The sequence below is a fragment of the Oryza glaberrima genome, chromosome 1, assembly GCF_000147395.1.
Source record: "Oryza glaberrima chromosome 1, OglaRS2, whole genome shotgun sequence".
NCBI classification, from domain to species: Eukaryota; Viridiplantae; Streptophyta; class Magnoliopsida; order Poales; family Poaceae; genus Oryza; species Oryza glaberrima.
In genome coordinates this window covers 36528448-36545008 of record NC_068326.1, presented here as the reverse complement: position 1 = coordinate 36545008, position 16561 = coordinate 36528448, and the positions used below count along the sequence as shown (strand labels likewise).

Here is a 16561-nt window from a genome sequence, read left to right as displayed (position 1 = left end):
ATATTTTGGTTTTGATCCCTTCCACAGCCTTCCCATCAATTCACCATTAGTTGTCCGTTTAATAGTGTAAAAAATATCACTTTTAACCTTCGACGTGCAAGGAGTATGTAGAAATTTGTATCTATTATTGGGAATATAGTAATTTGTTGTGTGGTTGTAATATTCATAAGTTTGTTGTATGAGAAAGTATTATACATCGAAGTTTTATATAATATTATATATATATATATATATATATATATATATATATATATATATATATATATAGAGAGAGAGAGAGAGAGAGAGAGAGAGAGAGAGAGAGAGAGAGAGAGAGAGCATTTTCTAAAATGGTAAACATAGTTTTGGATAGCATTCCTTTCATATAATATTCAACAAAACTAGCATCACACAAATATACTGCGCATACTCTTTTAATAAAGAAATAAAATAAATATTAAACTTTTTCTATCAATATGTAAAAATAAACATTACCATGAATATACCTCGTGCAATGAAGTCATGAATATAATAGTCTTCTATAACAACCTTATATACTTCCAACAACAATAAACTATACAAAATTTCATATTTCTTTATACATAAGGACAAAATGAACAGTTTTATAGGAATTAAATGGTCTACTAACAAAATGGGTCCAAAAGGGATCAAAACCAACATTCAAATGCATATAAGGAAGTGGACAAAACTTGGAGGTATAGAAGGGATTGGTCACAATTTCATGGACACATAATGAATTTTCACCCATAACTGATGTTCCAAATTTTGGGGCATTCTGAAATTTCAGAGATCAGAAATCTCAAGAATTTCATGCAATTTGGTAGAGATTATCAAAAGAAAATTCCATGCAAATTTATTTTAGACAACACATTTGGGGAAATTCCAAGGAATTGATTTCTTCTTCTTATGTTGCTGCTACTAAATACCTTATGATTTTCTTACGTTGCATGTCACGAAGAAATTATATATGGAAACAAGAATTTTGATAAATTCATGCAAAAATGGGAAAAATTTGATTTTAGCCAACTGAAACATCCAATTAATCTCGCCATTGTTTAATCAGTAATGCTTCCTGGGCCAATTTCAGATATACAAGATAGCAAAATTAAAATTATTAGATCAAAACAAGCAGCAAAATTTATTATGAGAACACGATTAAGGTAGACACACAGCAATGACGTACAAGAGAATCACAAGATTGATACATAGAGACAGGCAGACTGCGCCATGCATATATGCAAGAGCAACACGAGCACATGTCAGCTAGCCTGGCGACATTCAGAACGTGAACTACTCAAAACAACAGAACAAAATAAGATCCAGCTGACGCGACGATGGCCTGACATAACACGGCCACTACTAGCAATCGATCGATCACATACTTAGCCCCCCCTAATTAACCAACCAACAATACTTATTTAACCACTAGAAACACACTAGTGATCATCGATCATCGATCATCTAGCTAGCTAGAGTGTGATTTTGCAGCTGGCTAGCTAGAGTGATCATCTCGATCACCTAATGTAAATTACTTGCAGGTGGAGGAGGCCCCGGGGACGCCGCACTTGGACGGGATCTGCGTGGCGCGGTCGGCGTCGATGTTCTCCAGGTTGCGGAGCATGTCCCTGCGGTCGCAGAGGCACTGGAAGTCGGCGTTCGCCACCGCCTTGCAGCACTCCTTCGTCGGCGCCTTCTCCGCGCTCCCCACCGTGCAGTACGACCGGCACAGCGCCACGGCCGACCGGTCGACGCCGCACATCGACAGCCCGGCCGCGCCGCCCGCCGCCGCCGCCACCACCACCAACGCCACCAGCACCACCGCGCTTACTTTACCGGCCATCGTCGTCGTCGTCGGAGATCGGATCGATCAGAGACTATACGCTAGCTTAGCTAAGTGCGTCGTGGGGGTTCGTCGTGTGTACGTTGTGTGGTACGTAGCTAAGATGGCTATATACGGTCGGCTTATATAGCGTGGGGGTAAGTTAGCGCGGCCCGTGACGTGCATGTGCTCGCGCGCTAGCTTTGTCTCCATTAGCTAGCTATGTCACGGACTCATGGGCAAAGCTTAGATCAAATCGCGTCGGCACGTTCACGAGACGCCGTGGATTCCCGGGCCATGCATGTGCATGCACACGGTCGTATATACGCATGCAGGTAGCGCAACTGCGCTAGTACATCTGTACATGTGCATGTCTGCTACTGCAGGCACGTACGGTGAAATGCATGTCTGTATTACGGTACAGTACTCTATCAGCCTGTTTGGAGAGCTTAATATTCTGAGAAGCAGCTGGTTAATAGCTAGCTTATCATAATCTAGAAAAGCTAAGTTTCTTAGCTTTTGGCTTTTAGTTTATTTTTTAAATTTTATAGCTACAGCTTCTCAGAATCTAGATGAAAAGCTGTTTAGAAGCTGCACAAACATGCCCTATGTGAGGACTGCAGCGCGAAGCCAATCAGCCAATGGGCAAGACGGAGGAGGCTGGAATTTTAGTTGGACGTATCTGTGTGGAGTGCCATCTTGTGTGGATCAAGTGGCTGTTATTTACCCAGGTTCGTCGACCGACCGGCTGGCTGGGTGGTGTTCAGAGCTTCGATCAGAGCAAGGACGGCGCGGTGTTAGAACAAGTTAATTCATGGTCGGCGCGAATGGAACGTGCGGCGGCCACCAGATTCAGGCGGTACTGTATATGTACGCGGTAGCAGCAGGACGGAGCAGAAATCGCTAAAAAGGTAGGGTACTACTTAAAACCGATTTTCGCAGATGACCAAAATCCATTTTCATATGTGGGTGATGCGCAGCCAGCTGCATTTAGGTGTATTCGAAAATCAACACATTTTCATATATGCAGCGCGCGCAACAGCGTGCGAATATGGGGTTTTTTTACGTGGGCACATATGTTGTCTGTCTGCGAAAACAGTTTCAGTGAAAAAAAATAAAATTCCAAAAAACTAATTCAGTCGAAACCATAGCTCCTGAAGCTACCAACGTCATCGGAGCCACCACCGTCGTCGCCACAGCCAAAGCCACCATCATTACCGTTGCACCTGAAATCGTCACCGTGGCTGTCGTCGTTGTCACAGCCGCCACCGCCATCGTCGTTCCAGCTGCCGGTCGGATTGGGCGGATCAACCGCTCCCATGGGCACCGGTGGCGGATCCACCTGGTTCGAGGTTGCTCCCGCCATCCGAGGCCACCGCTATCACACCCACCGTCTTCGGACTGGGTAGATCTTCCACTCCCATGGGCGCTGGCGGTGGATCTGCCCAGTCCGAGACCGCCACTCCCGTCATCCTTAGATTGGGCAGATCTATCACTCCTGTGGGTGCTGACGGTGATAAGTTATCATTGTCTCTTAAGGAGACGAGTTATCGTTTGTGTGGTCTTAATAGTTTATAAAAGGTTTTCAATGCATATCAATGACACATCACTCTACAAATTCTACAAATATATAGGTTTAATTTGACATGTACAAATTGAAACAGGCATAATACTGATATATATGGTTTGTAAATATGCAGTTGGTTGGAGATCATGGGGAAGCTCCTCGTTGGTTGCAAGTAGTTTGCAAAGCGCATTGTCAAGGTAGATCCGCTCCTTATGTGCAATAGCGAGCTCCTCGTCATTACCGACATCCTCTTCGCCTCCTAGTTGCTCCTCCTCTCAGGCTATTCGTCATCCTTGAGTTGTCCTAGGCTCTTGACCTAGCCCTACCGACAATGTCGTGGCTTCCTTCTTCTCTCTCTTCCTCAGGTCTGGTACCAATTGCTATCGTCCTGATATCGACGAGTATCGAGTGGTACTAACGGGTATCAACAAGTACCAATGGGGTACTAGATCTAGTACCGATAGATATCATTCGATACCTATTAAGGTCCTTAATACCTCACAAGTATCGATACTTAGATATCACTAATAGTCTATGTAGTTGTTATTATCTTGTTCAAACACGATCTCGTGATATAGCAGTCCCCATATATACTGCAAACCAAAAAGTTCCATGATATATATATATAGTAGTTTAAATAAGACGAACGATTAAACATGTTTAAAAAAGTCAACGGTGTTAAATATTTAGAGACGGAGGGAGTATATAGTTTGACAATACCAAATGAAATACTGTGACAAACCAAGAAGCAAATATTGAGTACAAATCTTACTGGACCATTGATTATTTGAAACTAATTAATTAAGTCGGGAGCTTAGCTAGCTAGCTATTGGCTCGTAACTGAAGCTAGCTAACTAGATCTCTAGCACGACTTGGGCGCGTCCTTGATGCGGCACTTGGACGGGATCTGCATGGCGCGGGCGGCGTCGATGTTGCCCATGACCCGCAGCTCGTCGCGGTACTTGCACAGGCACTTGAAGTCGGCGCCCCTCACCGCGTCGCAGCACTCCCGCCGCGGCGCCCGCTCCCTGCTCCCGGCCCTGCAGTACGACCCGCAATCCGCCGCCATCCGGTCCGCGTCCACGCCACACACCATGAACGGCGCACCTGCGGCGGTCGCCGGCGCCACCGCCGACAACGACACAACCACCATCACCACGAGCAGCACCGCCACCGCCGCCTTCTTCCCGCCGGCCATGTCTTATTAACTGTTGGTGCGGTAGCTAGCTTATTACTGTTCTTGTGATCGATCGATCTCTGCGTTGATGCAGGCTACGATGTGTACTGTCGATCGATGTCCTTGTATATATAGAGAGTGTACGTACATGGGGGATCTCACGCGCGCCGTGGCGACCCGTGACGACGTGCGCCCATGTGCTCGCCGGCTTGTCGCCGGCCGTGAAGACACGGCTCCGGCCATATGCATGCAGGCGCGCGTACGATTTGATGAGATACTCATATATTGCTGCTCGCGTTGTTGCACATGCGCGCTGCGTTTGCAATTGCATGTGTCCATGTGCATGCTGCTGGGCGCAAGGCCGTACCGGCGGGAAAGCCGATGGTGGCATGCAGCGGCGGGGCCTCGGGTTAGAATTGGACTGGAGTTGGCCGCCGTTCTGCGCCAAGTAGGAGTTTCTTTGTATGTGCGGTCGGTCGGAGATGGATTCTAATCACGTGAGTGAACATCTATCCTTTTATTTTATGTCAACTAAATGATTATGAAACAATTTTTTAAAAAAATAATAAGATAAATCGATATGTAATATATCACTCTATAAACATGTAAGTTCAAATTCAAATTTTATAAGAGTCTTAACAAAAATAACAAATTTAACTGCAAATATATCTGTTTATAGATATACTAATTTGAGTTTTATTTGTTATTTTCGTTACAATTTATAGAAAATTGAATTTTAACTTACATATTTGTGAAGTGATATATTACATATTGATCTATTTTATTATTTTTTAAAATATTTTTGTAACTATTCAGATGATATAATAATCAACGGGTGGATATCCACTTACTAGTAGTGATTAAAAGAGTTTTCCGTCCGGGGATGGGACATGGACCGGGCCAAGTGAAGTAAAAAGTAACCTATCTGCATTCCTGTGAGGCTGTGACAGTTTGTTGGCCTGGCCTGAGTGCTAGTGGTTATAATCTTATAGACGTGACCAATTCTGATTTTTTTTTTATGTTCTTTCTGATCACCAAACTATATTATGTCTTCTTTTGTTTGAGTGGGAGAATATGCACAAAAGTCCTATTTTGGCTGTGACACTTTGCATTACAGAATTATTATAATCATATCTTGGCATGATGAAATGCCTGTCAAACTCATGATTACTAAGGCAGACTGATCTAACTGATGAATGTTTGGCTTGCAAGTTGCAACTGATGCTCTGATGCTCACTGTAACTACTACTCCACTACAGCATTGTACTATACTGCTAGGATTTGTGTCTCTAACTATGCAGATGCAGTTCTATTACTGTTACTGTTTGATAACCTGGTGACTTAGAACTGCATTGCAGCCTCTGCAGATTAATAATCGGTTACACTGCTACAGCTTTTGTTCAAACTTCAGAACCGAGAAAACCAAAAACGAAAGCAGGGGGTTGCATCAGAGCAGTGGTCCCGGTGCCCCATGTTATGCTCTGCCATGGAATGGACAACAAGAAAGTCAAATTGACCATGTCTATTACCTACACAAAGTAGGGTAGATGAGAACCATCAGAAGCTTAATTACTGTTAGCTACAGCTGCCTGCAGCAGCTATAGCTGGCAAGAAAAGCAGATCTAGATGTCACTTGTGACACTCTGCACTGTCACTGTACCTAAGATTAGGAGGCCTACCCATCAAAAAGAAGGTAAAAAAAAAAGATTAGGAGAGGGTACATCAAAAGCCTAAACAGAGAGGCTGTAAACTTTTAATCAAAAGGAGGAGAAGACATGTTAAAATTTGGAGAAAGATAAAGTGGAAAAAGAAGGGGAAGAAGATGTTGGGTAGCTATATATGTGGGCCGTGAAGTATAAAATTTTCGCCAGGTTCCTAAGCACCTGTCTTTGTCAAAGCAGATTCCGAAAGGTTCTTAGCTGGCCCAACAAAAAGGCCCATATAGAGGTATCCACATGTACATGGCCCGGATCATTGCTCTATGTAACTTTAGGTAGACAACTTTACATTAGATTTTTGTTTTCTGAAGAACAACTTTAGATTAGATTAGCAGTAAACTTAAGCTTCCATTTGCTTTGCTGAGACCGGCCAGAAGTAATTCCTTTTGTTAACTTTGTAGTTTGTGGTGCAGTATATAGCCTAATTTGAAACCTCAATACATGAAAAATCCAAAGCATTTGCAGGTAGTAATACCAACTTGGCTAAATTAAAGTTGCTTTAACTGATTGCGTGGTAATACATGGTGCCAATGGGGTGATCATACATACATAATCATGAACTCCTCTCTTTACCAAGAATGTATTATTATACCCAAGTACTACCGAGTACCACCATCATGTAACTTCAGCATCATACCATAGTACCACCATACATGCTCTGGCGAACTGACTAGTAGTGGCACACCGAATGACTTTCAGAAAAGGGTCATGACACACATCATACACAAGAGTACAAGACCTCACGCACCTGACTCATACTCAACGTACGACGACTATACACACACGAGCTAATCAGCAGCAATTCGTAACTTGTTTTCCGTAATAAGTAATGTACTAGTTCTTCCATCTACTAGTACTACTAATTACAGAACTTTCTCCTTTCCTATCGAAATGACAGCCCAGAGCCACAGGTAAGTAGGCAGTTAGGCACTGCTTGAGATAGCTGAAATTGATGATTTTTCTATAGTTATCTGAGAGTATAAACAAATTAATAATTAACTCTTATAAACGTAAAAGATATTCTAAAAAGTATTTAAAGAATATTTTATATAACTTTCTTTTTAGGAAAATCACCGTTTACAAGCTTGGGAGTTAGGAAGCGCCAAATGCCACGGTAATACTGTGTTCGTATAGTGGATTAGAAACTAATCCTTCACACTTGTAAAAAAGAAACAGATCAGTACATAATTAATTAAGTACTAATTAAAAAAATTAAAATAGATTACTATGATTTCAAAGCAATTATAATAATATTTAACAGTTTGAAAAGCGTACGCACAAAAAGCAAGCAAGTACTGTAGAAATTAGGAAAGGGAGAAAGAACACACCCAAAAGTACACAAGATTACGCAGGTTTCGTCACGGCTGTAATCAAAGCCTGGACCTGGTCACCGTAATGGCGAAGTGGTGAAAAAGGCAGGGGGGTGGGAAATTAAAGGCGCATGGCGCGGGCAAAGCGTGCAGAGGGGGGGCCGGCCAACCAAGGAATCATTGTGATTTGGCCATGGTTGGAAAGAAAAGCGGCCACCTTGCGCTGCTTTCTCGCTAAACATGCGTGTCCTCGAGTCCAGCCGCAGCCCGGCCGCGGGCAGGCGCTGCCGACCGGGCGGCCGGCCGGGACGACCACCGCCCCGGCCCTCCATCGACTATCACCCGGTCAGTGCGTGACAAAAGCATCGGACACGCACACTCATTGTTTGCCATCATCATACAGCCCCAGGACTTGCTCCCAAAAGCCACCACCTTTACTGCCACTCTCCCTCTCAGAGGTTGACAGGTGGTAACAGATAGAGAGGTGTTTACACAGAGTGCTGCTCTTTTTAGGTAAAATAATGCAGATGGGATGAGAAACTAGTGGATAATCTACTTGCTTATCTGTAGGAAAGAATTAAATATTATGGGTCTGTTGGGATAACGGGACATGAAAAAAAAAAGGGACAGCCTATACATCATGCAATAGATTTTTTAGCCTACTATCATGCAAATTTTTCAAGCCATAGGATAAATTTAATCTCATCTATTTAAATTTAGGGAGTAACTATTAAAAAAAAAGTTGGCATGTATTTACATTGTAAGTTCCTAAAATTGTAATTTTAGTGTATTTATGATGTAAGTCATAAAATTACATATGTAATTTTAGTATATTTACGATGTAAGTCACAAAATTACATATGTAATTATAATGTAAGCACGATGTAATTAGTAAGCGTGGATCATAAGCAAAGTAGCAGTAGAAAACACTGCTCAAATGCAAGGAAAAAAAGCAGGCGTATGTTTTAAAATTGAACGGCAAAGATGTGAGACCCACAGAACGCAACAACAAAGTCCACAGAACGCAACAACAAAAGCTCGGTCCATCTCAAAGTCCACAGCTGTGCATGACTTTGCTCAATCCAAATGCAGCACGAATTGTAAACAGAGATGAATGGTCAAAAAAGTGAAAGATTTAGCACCCTATTTTCTGTCAACAGAGCACTAGCTATTCCGAAAAAAAAAGAGTAAATTTTAGAAAACTATAGATACTATGACTAAATTATCACAAAACTACACATTTAACACTAAATTTATCACAAAACTACACATTTAAGATGAAGTATCACAAAACTACATGTTTAGTAACTAAATTATCACAAAACTATAGGTTTAGAACCAATTTAATCACAAAGTAATAATGTTTATAGCTCCACCATAACAAGGGTGCTAAGGATTTAAACTCCAAAAGTTGTAGTTTTGTGATAAGTTCAATATTAAATATGCATTTTTGTGATATTTAACCTAAAATCTGTAGTTTTGTGATAAATTTGGTGTTGAATATATAGTTTTGTGATATAACTCCTTAAATCTGTATTTTTGTGATAATTTAGTCAAAATACCTGTAGTTTTGTGAAATTTACTAAAAAAAAAAGAGAGAAATGAGGGCTCAGATGAAATGATGTGGTAAAATTGGATGGCTAGAACTTAAAGTTATCTTTTAATGGCGGGAAATCATTTTCATTTTCCATCGTCCAAACAAGCCATATATGTTATAAATCTAACAAATGGCCTATAATAATTGGTATAAATAATGCTTGCATAGAAAGTTTTCAGAAGAAACCGTGTTTTATATGCATGGCATGAATAATCTGTAATGATATCGGGCTGATAAGCTGAAAATACTCTTTATTTAGAAAAAAGTTTTACAAATATAAGTATAGCCTTCTATTTAGATTTATGTGTAAAAGTTAATTTATTTTGAAACGAAGTAAGCATGGGCCTTGACAAGAGTGAGCGAGCAAGATGGGAGAGGATGAACAGTATTATGACTGCACTAAAGACACTAAACTCATAAAGCAAGGGCCAAGGGTACTACCTCCATCCCATATTACTTGTCTTTTTGAGTTTTTGTTTATCAATGTTTAATCATTCGTCTTATTCAAAAAATTTTGAAATTATTATTTAGTTTGTTTGTCATTTGCTTTATTATCAAAAGTACTTTACATATGACTTATCTTTTTTTATATTTATGCTAATTTTTTAAATAAAATAAATGGTCAAACGTTGTAAATAAAAAGTCAAAAACGTCACCTATTATGTGATGGAGGGAGTAATAGGTAATAGGGTGGTGCGTGAGATGAGAGCGTACGAGCGTGAAGCAAGCAGCAGTAGCAGACTAGCAGTGCAGCACTCATTGCCTCGGTTCAGTAACAGCTGAACACACTGCCCTGCTTGGCTGCTTTGGGCGCTTGCTTTCTTGTGGGCTTTCTGCAAAGTTTCGGTACGTGTGTGCCCCCACATTCTCTTTACCCCCTCTCCTCCTCGAGCTTTTTCGCGTGGCTATGTATACATGCACACAGCCACCAGCTCCCTTGCTCATCTGCATGCGGCCGTGTTGCTACTGACCAATGCCTAGCTAGCAAGCTCCACTACAGCTTTGACCACTGAGCCGTTGCTGCTGCTCACCTGTCTCCTGAAATCGTTGGGAGTCATCGATCGTCTTCTTCGTCTCCTCCTCCTCTTCGCGATCTGATTCTTTTCTGTCACTGCGTTATGGAGGTGAGCCATGGAGAAATGCTTTGCATTTCGTTGCCTTTCTCTTCTTCACTAATCTCTATCTCAGTTCTTGGCTTCTTGTGCCAAAACTAAGCTTGTGTTCTACTATCTAGCCTTGGATCCTTTTTTTTGCCATGTAGAGATGTGGTGTTTGTACTGCTCTTAATAGTAGAGCCTTTTCTAGGGAGAAAAGAACGGGTGATGTTCTGCTGCATTGGCATATACTGTTCTGATTTTCTGAATCTCCTGATCACCTCAAAGTTTTCCTTATCCAATGAGAGGTTGACTCAAAGATTCAGTTCTCAGATGCCTCTTTATCAACGTCCCTGCTTCCTGCATATCTTTTCTGTTTTTCACAAACATATATGTAGGATGAGTTGCTTACAGAGATAAGTTAACAGTAAAGATTGTCCATTCTCTGACAGGCGCTCGATGACTGCAAGTGGCGCCAAATCCCGGCGTTCGGCGACTGGAATATATGGGATGATATGCCCGTCACCCAATACTTCGAGTCAGGGACTTTCTTCTTCACAGCACAAGCAGAGAAAGATGAGGACCTCTTCAAGGTGCCCCAGTTCCCTGCCAACCCCTACAACTACAAGAAGGTCTGACAAAAAAAAAAACTTGAACTTTTCTCCAGTCTTCTTCACCTAACTATTATCATATCAGTTTAGTTCAGTTTTAAGTCATAGCGTTGCTGCAAAAGAACAAACGGTTAGACTGATGATTTCGTGACCAAAATGCAGTGCGTTGTTCGAGTGAAAGGGGAGAAAGAAAACGCGAATGCGAATGCGAATGCTGTGCGTGTGAGAAAGGGAGGAAGGAAGCAGCAGTATCTGAATGAGCAGCAGAAGTGGAAGCCAAAGACGGCAGTGGATGAGGACCTGTACAAGATCTCACCAAAGCTAATCTGCAGGGTGAAGAAGGCAAGTAGTAGTACACTGTAATTGTGTTTTGTTCCAAAATCTGTGCATCTTTGCTGGGCCCTTGTGTGTGATGACCAAGTGGCTTTTACTTTAGTTACCTTCTAGTACTATCATGTGATTGACACAAACCTTTTTTGAGATAAGCTGAGCCTTTGCAATTAGCTTTTCTTAGGATAATAGCAACACTCACACACTACCCTTTTTGTTCAAAAAGCTTAAGTAGTGCATTTGTAGAACACTTGGAGCTTATTAATCGAGGTTAAAGTTGGACTGTAAATTTCAGGGAGATCTAGTTGAACTTGACTGCGATTTTTTTCCTAATATAATTATAATCTTTTGTTTGTGCTGCAGAAGAAGTTGCTGAGGAATTTGCTAGGAGGGTGCCTTGGCGTGAACTGCATCGCTTGAAAAACAACTAGCCTCAATAAATTTCTCCCAAGGGTTTGGGTGTTAGAAAGAGATGTATGTACATTGTGTGCTGATATGGAAGTAATGGAAACTGATTACTGTTTGGACTCGATTGAATGTGATGATGTCCGTTAAAAAAAAAAAGAATGTGATGATGATAATAATAATAATAAATACGCTTTCCATTATGCACCTCCACTGATCGTAGCTCGTTATAAATCTTAATCGAAATCTTGTCAAGATAGCAAAATTAGGAGGCATCAGAACAGATCGAATAGGATACGCGTTGCAAAGTTAAAGGAAGGGCCTCACGATACCTAACGCCTTAACGGTGGTGTGGGCTCACCGGACTATCCGGAGAGAGGTGCTTTCGATCGTCCGTTTTGAAGACAGATTTAAACCTCATTAGCACAAGCATTAATAATTATAAACTTGAAACTAACAAAAAAAAAACGAGGAAGTTGAAGTTTGGGGTTAGAATTGAGCCATAGTGGCACAGGCAAGGGTGAGCCTGGAGCCGAGTACAGGGCGCCGTCTGATCCATATACGTGATCTGCAACAAAATCCAATGCGGACTCAGATTTTCGCCGATACGAAGTCCGAATCGGACTGGGATAATGCGCACGTACTACCACATAAAATCCACCCGATCTACCCGTCGTCTCCTCGCCATCGAGATCGATCGACTCCCGTCTCCAGCGATGGCTCGCCGGAAGATATCCATAGCCCTCATCGCGAACCCGCAGACGCGCGCTACGACCTACAAGAAGCGGAAGGCGGGGCTGATCAAGAAGGCCGGGGAGCTCGCCACGCTGTGCGACATCCCCGTCGCCGTCGTGTGCGCCGGGCCCGACGGCGGCGCGCCGACCGTGTGGGTGTCGCCGGAGGGCGGCGACGCCATCGAGAGGTACCGCGTGCTGCCGGCGGAGAAGCGGGCGAGGCACACGCACGTGGCTTACCTCCAGGAGGAGCTCGACAAGGAGAGGGCCAAGCTCGCCAGGCTGCGGCAGAAGGGCCGCCCCGGCGAGCTCGACCCGCCGGACGCCGTGCTGGACGGGATGTCCCAGGACGAGCTGCAGCAGCTGCTCGCGTCCATCGACGCCACGCTGCTGGCTACGGCCAAGAGGCGGGAGGCGCTCGGGTTGCTGCCCGGCGCCGACGACGACGCGGACGGCGGCGGCCGGCGGCGCGACGCCGACGGAACCAACTCCGTCGGCGTACACGGCTACCAGCACCAGGAGGTGCATGCACCGGCGACATGTGACCCCTTCCATCCGTACAACGCCGGCGTGACGCTGATGCAGCCAGGGTACAACAACGCCCAGTACATGGGCGGCCATGGCGCCGTGGACATGAGCGGCTACCAGCTGCAGATGCAGATGCCGGGCAATGGCAGCAACAACCACAGCCGGCTCGCGTGGGGAGGCTTCCAGCCATGCAACGCCACCTTCGTCCAGCCCGTGTACGGCAACCTCCAATGCTGGGACAACAATGTCGTCGACGGCAACGGCGAGCCCTGCGACGCCATCGTGCCATCAGCTGGTGACCCCTACATGGACATCGCCGGCAACGACGTCTACGGCAACCAGATGCAGCCGGCACCGGCGACCAACGGCGGGTGGCACGATCCGGGCACGTGGGGCTACGACGGCGGCGAGCCGTGCAAAGCCATCGTGCCATCATCTGGTGACCCCTACATGGGCATTGGCGTCTACGGCAACCAAATGCAGCCGGCGCCGGCGCCGGCGGCCAACGGCTGCTGGCACAATCCGGCCGGCACATGGGGCAACGACGGCGAGCCGTGCAACGCCATCGTGCCATCAGCTGGTCACCCCTACATCGACATCGAGTGCGACATCGACGGCAACTACATCGACACAATCGTGTTCGATTACCAAACCACCAGCACCAGCGACAACTTCATGGACGCGCCCGTCCAGTTCATCGTCACGGGCAGTGACGAGAGCATCGTCACGAACGTGGCCGGCTGCGACGAGACGGAGTTCTCCATTGACGATCTCCTCCAGTGCTCCGACGCCTCCCAGCATTCTTCCGGCCTCGAGGAGCTGCATTATCTCAGTGATCTGGCCGATGGCTTCGACTTTGGATGCAACTTCGACGTGCTATTGGACTGAGTGATCTGCAGTAAGGTCTAGAGTAGCCGTCGCAATACGGTGAAACCCGGCAATTTTGGACGCTGGATGGCCGCCGGATTCAACTGATGTTGCCACCGCCGCCGCCAAGTTCCCGAGCAATTTTCCTGGCCAACAAGCGAGGGACATGGGGCTATCTATCTATAGGTTTGATGCAAGGAAAATACCTTGTTGTTTTGGAAACCCGGCAGTTCAGCTCGGAGAAGACCTAGCAGTTCTGTCAGACCGGCAGCTCTGCTTGGAGAAGATCCAGCAATTTTGTAGCTCTGCTTCGATGACCCGATAATATTGTAGGTTAGATTGGATTGATCCAGCAGTTTTAGTAGTCTGGAGAAGATCCGGCAATTTTGTAAACTCTGCTTGGTTGATCCATCAGATATGTAGCCACCTGGCAATTTTGTACCTCTGCCTTGATGTAATCCTGGCAATTTTGTAATGTACAAAATACCACATGCTAATTTTATTGTTAATTTAACTCGTATCTTGTGGCAACAATATAATCAACCTTCAATATGGTTTTATACATCACATTGACAAGTTAATGCTCTGTTTAACGTCTAAGCAGTGGACTCAAAACTCATAACATGTAGTATTAAGTATAGTAAATAAAAACAGCTTACTGTTTTTCCTCATCGCAACCATTATTAAGACTAAAGTAGATTTAAGATATATTGTTACTACATGCAGAAATAATTAGCTTACAGATATTCCTTTTGGAACTGCATAAATAACAGGATGATAAAAATGTTACTTCACTTACATACAAAAGAGGCTAATTCTGTACGCTCAAACCAGTGATGTTTTTGTGCTTAAAGAATGCACTTGGCCCAATCCCACTTAATGCGTAGCAGCAGTTGTAAGGCCTTCTCCTAATCCTAAAGCTGCTGAAACCAAAGAAGACCAAACATGAACATCAGGTGTTTCTCCATGGTCAATCATCTCCTCAATCCATAGCAATGCATCATATGTTCTACCAGCAGAACATAAACCTTCAATGACATTGTTAAATTCGCCTGCCTCAGGTCTATGATGACCCTTAACCATCCTCTCCATAATCTGTGCTGCGTCGATGAACCGGCTTTCTGAACACAAGCCGCTGATCAAGATTGAAAATGTCTCTTTCCGAGCAACACAACCAAGCTGTTTATCCATCCTTCCAAGGTATCTGAGTGCCCTCATTGATTGCATCGAGTTGCAAAGTCCCCTCATTAGCAAGTTATATGTTGTGACGGTCGGAACGAGATCATTCTTGGGTAATTCCTCCTCCAACACCTTCACAGCCTCATCCAACCTGCCTTCCCTGCATAAAGAAGTGATCTTCGCCTCATACATGTATATTGTTGGCTTGAACCCCTTCTTGCCCATCTCCTTAAACAAATTGTCTGCCTCATTCAATCTTCCCTCATCATAGAGGTCAATAACCATAACTTCAAAGCTTGCAACAGTACGCCCACCTCGAACAACCAATGCCTGATCAATGATTTCCTGGGCATCCTCGATACTAAGCCCAGCAAGCATAGGAACACGGAGAGATCGCCGGCTACCTGAGGACCTCAACCCTTTCCTAATCACCTTATCCAACACAATCTCTGCCTGCTCACCTCGGCCAGCCGCACAGAGCGCCACCAGCAATGCCCGGTACACCACAACATCTTCGTCGCATCCCTTCTGCGACACGCGCCACAGCATGGAGTAGAGAACGTGTGTGGCCTCATCGAGCATGCTAGCATCGCAGAGCGCAGGCACGATCGCGCGATAAGCGTCCTTCTCTGGTGCGAGGCACTGGTTAGACATTTCATCAAGCACCTGCAGAGCGAGTTCAGGTCTCCGCGCACGGCACAATCCAGTGATCAACGAGGTGAGGTCTTCTGACGCTAGAGAGACTTCCGGCCTCCCCGCGAAGTCCGCAAAGAGACGGGCCGCTTCGGGAAGCAAGCCATCGGAGAGGAGGCGGCGGAGGAGGGCGGAGAAGGATCGTGACCAAGACGGGGCGAGGGAGGATGGGAGGGAGGAGCGGAAGACGGAGACTGCGGCAGCGGGAGGGAGGTGCGGGATGGAGGCGGCGAGGAGGGAGTCGGCGGAGGGGGAGGACGGGAGGATGCGGCGGAGGAGGGAGGGGAGGAGATCGGAGGAGGATGCGGAGGCCGCGGCGAGGAGGGAGGAGTGGACGGCGTCGTTGTGGCGGTAGGAGGAGCGCGGGTAGCGGCGCGGCGCGTCGGCGTAGAGATGGACGGCGTCGAGGGGGCTCTTCTGCCGGCGGATGGCGCCGGCGAGGTGCGCCGGAGTCAGCACCCGCGGCCACCGCACAGGCGTGGCGACCATCGCCGTCCCGGACTTCCAGCAACTTTGGAGTGGTCGTGCACGCGATGGTTTTCGTGCTACTCGGCTCGGCCCAATCTGGTAGCTGACTCGACTTTGCTCAGCGCACCTAGTACAATATTGTACACGAACTTGGTGGGCCCAGTTGTAATATGGACCGAGAGCCTGAGTAGGCCTTAATACCGTCCAAACTCCAGAGTCCAGTCTGTTAACACCTCCCCCTAATGTAAAATCGATTTGAATCCCTGGAGATAATATGCCTTCCAAAAAATCAATTGCTTTCCTACAATAAATCTGATGACTACAGTTTCCATGAAGAAAACCTTTCTAAACATTGGACGCAGCTAGGTATCGGGCGTCTGACTAGTGGCGAAAAAAAAAAAAATCAAACGTCACATGATCAAAGGAACTGTCTATCCATTTGTCGGGTGATTTCTTTCTAGCGA

At 45.2% G+C, this 16561-nt stretch overlaps 5 protein-coding genes across 5 annotated transcripts; 2 read left to right on the top strand and 3 right to left on the bottom strand.

The window, feature by feature from the left end:
- Positions 1-1111: 1111 nt before the first annotated feature.
- Positions 1112-1951, bottom strand: LOC127768002 (putative lipid-transfer protein DIR1). The gene has a single exon (XM_052293505.1). The coding sequence runs from the start codon at positions 1838-1840 to the stop codon at positions 1529-1531; it is 312 nt and encodes a 103-aa protein (XP_052149465.1). The 5' UTR covers positions 1841-1951; the 3' UTR covers positions 1112-1528.
- Positions 1952-4032: 2081 nt separating this feature from the next.
- Positions 4033-4681, bottom strand: LOC127786331 (putative lipid-transfer protein DIR1). Its single transcript, XM_052313699.1, has one exon. The coding sequence runs from the start codon at positions 4582-4584 to the stop codon at positions 4249-4251; it is 336 nt and encodes a 111-aa protein (XP_052169659.1). The 5' UTR covers positions 4585-4681; the 3' UTR covers positions 4033-4248.
- A 5422-nt stretch (positions 4682-10103) lies between these two features.
- LOC127786322 (uncharacterized) lies at positions 10104-11755 on the top strand. The gene is made up of 4 exons (XM_052313686.1): positions 10104-10312; positions 10735-10914; positions 11056-11235; positions 11587-11755. The coding sequence occupies exons 1-4, from the start codon at positions 10307-10309 to the stop codon at positions 11641-11643; spliced, it is 423 nt and encodes a 140-aa protein (XP_052169646.1). The 5' UTR covers positions 10104-10306; the 3' UTR covers positions 11644-11755.
- A 134-nt stretch (positions 11756-11889) lies between these two features.
- Positions 11890-14299, top strand: LOC127786305 (uncharacterized). Its single transcript, XM_052313665.1, has one exon. The coding sequence runs from the start codon at positions 12261-12263 to the stop codon at positions 13776-13778; it is 1518 nt and encodes a 505-aa protein (XP_052169625.1). The 5' UTR covers positions 11890-12260; the 3' UTR covers positions 13779-14299.
- A 70-nt stretch (positions 14300-14369) lies between these two features.
- On the bottom strand, positions 14370-16191 carry LOC127786314 (pentatricopeptide repeat-containing protein At1g05600-like). The gene has a single exon (XM_052313676.1). It carries the CDS (start codon positions 16116-16118, stop codon positions 14634-14636), a length of 1485 nt encoding a protein of 494 aa, XP_052169636.1. The 5' UTR covers positions 16119-16191; the 3' UTR covers positions 14370-14633.
- Between the last annotated feature and the right edge of the window lie 370 nt (positions 16192-16561).

Excerpts from the sequence above, each read along its gene's own strand:
- LOC127786305 (XM_052313665.1), top strand. The coding sequence starts at position 12,261 with ATGCGCACGTACTACCACATAAAATCCACCCGATCTACCCGTCGTCTC.
- LOC127786331 (XM_052313699.1), bottom strand. The coding sequence starts at position 4,584 with ATGGCCGGCGGGAAGAAGGCGGCGGTGGCGGTGCTGCTCGTGGTGATG.
- LOC127786322 (XM_052313686.1), top strand. Across the intron at positions 10,915-11,055 it reads ACCCCTACAACTACAAGAAG|TGCGTTGTTCGAGTGAAAGG; the intron begins GTCTGACAAAAA and ends ACCAAAATGCAG. Across the intron at positions 11,236-11,586 it reads TAATCTGCAGGGTGAAGAAG|AAGAAGTTGCTGAGGAATTT; the intron begins GCAAGTAGTAGT and ends TTTGTGCTGCAG.
- LOC127786314 (XM_052313676.1), bottom strand. The coding sequence starts at position 16,118 with ATGGTCGCCACGCCTGTGCGGTGGCCGCGGGTGCTGACTCCGGCGCAC.
- LOC127768002 (XM_052293505.1), bottom strand. The coding sequence starts at position 1,840 with ATGGCCGGTAAAGTAAGCGCGGTGGTGCTGGTGGCGTTGGTGGTGGTG.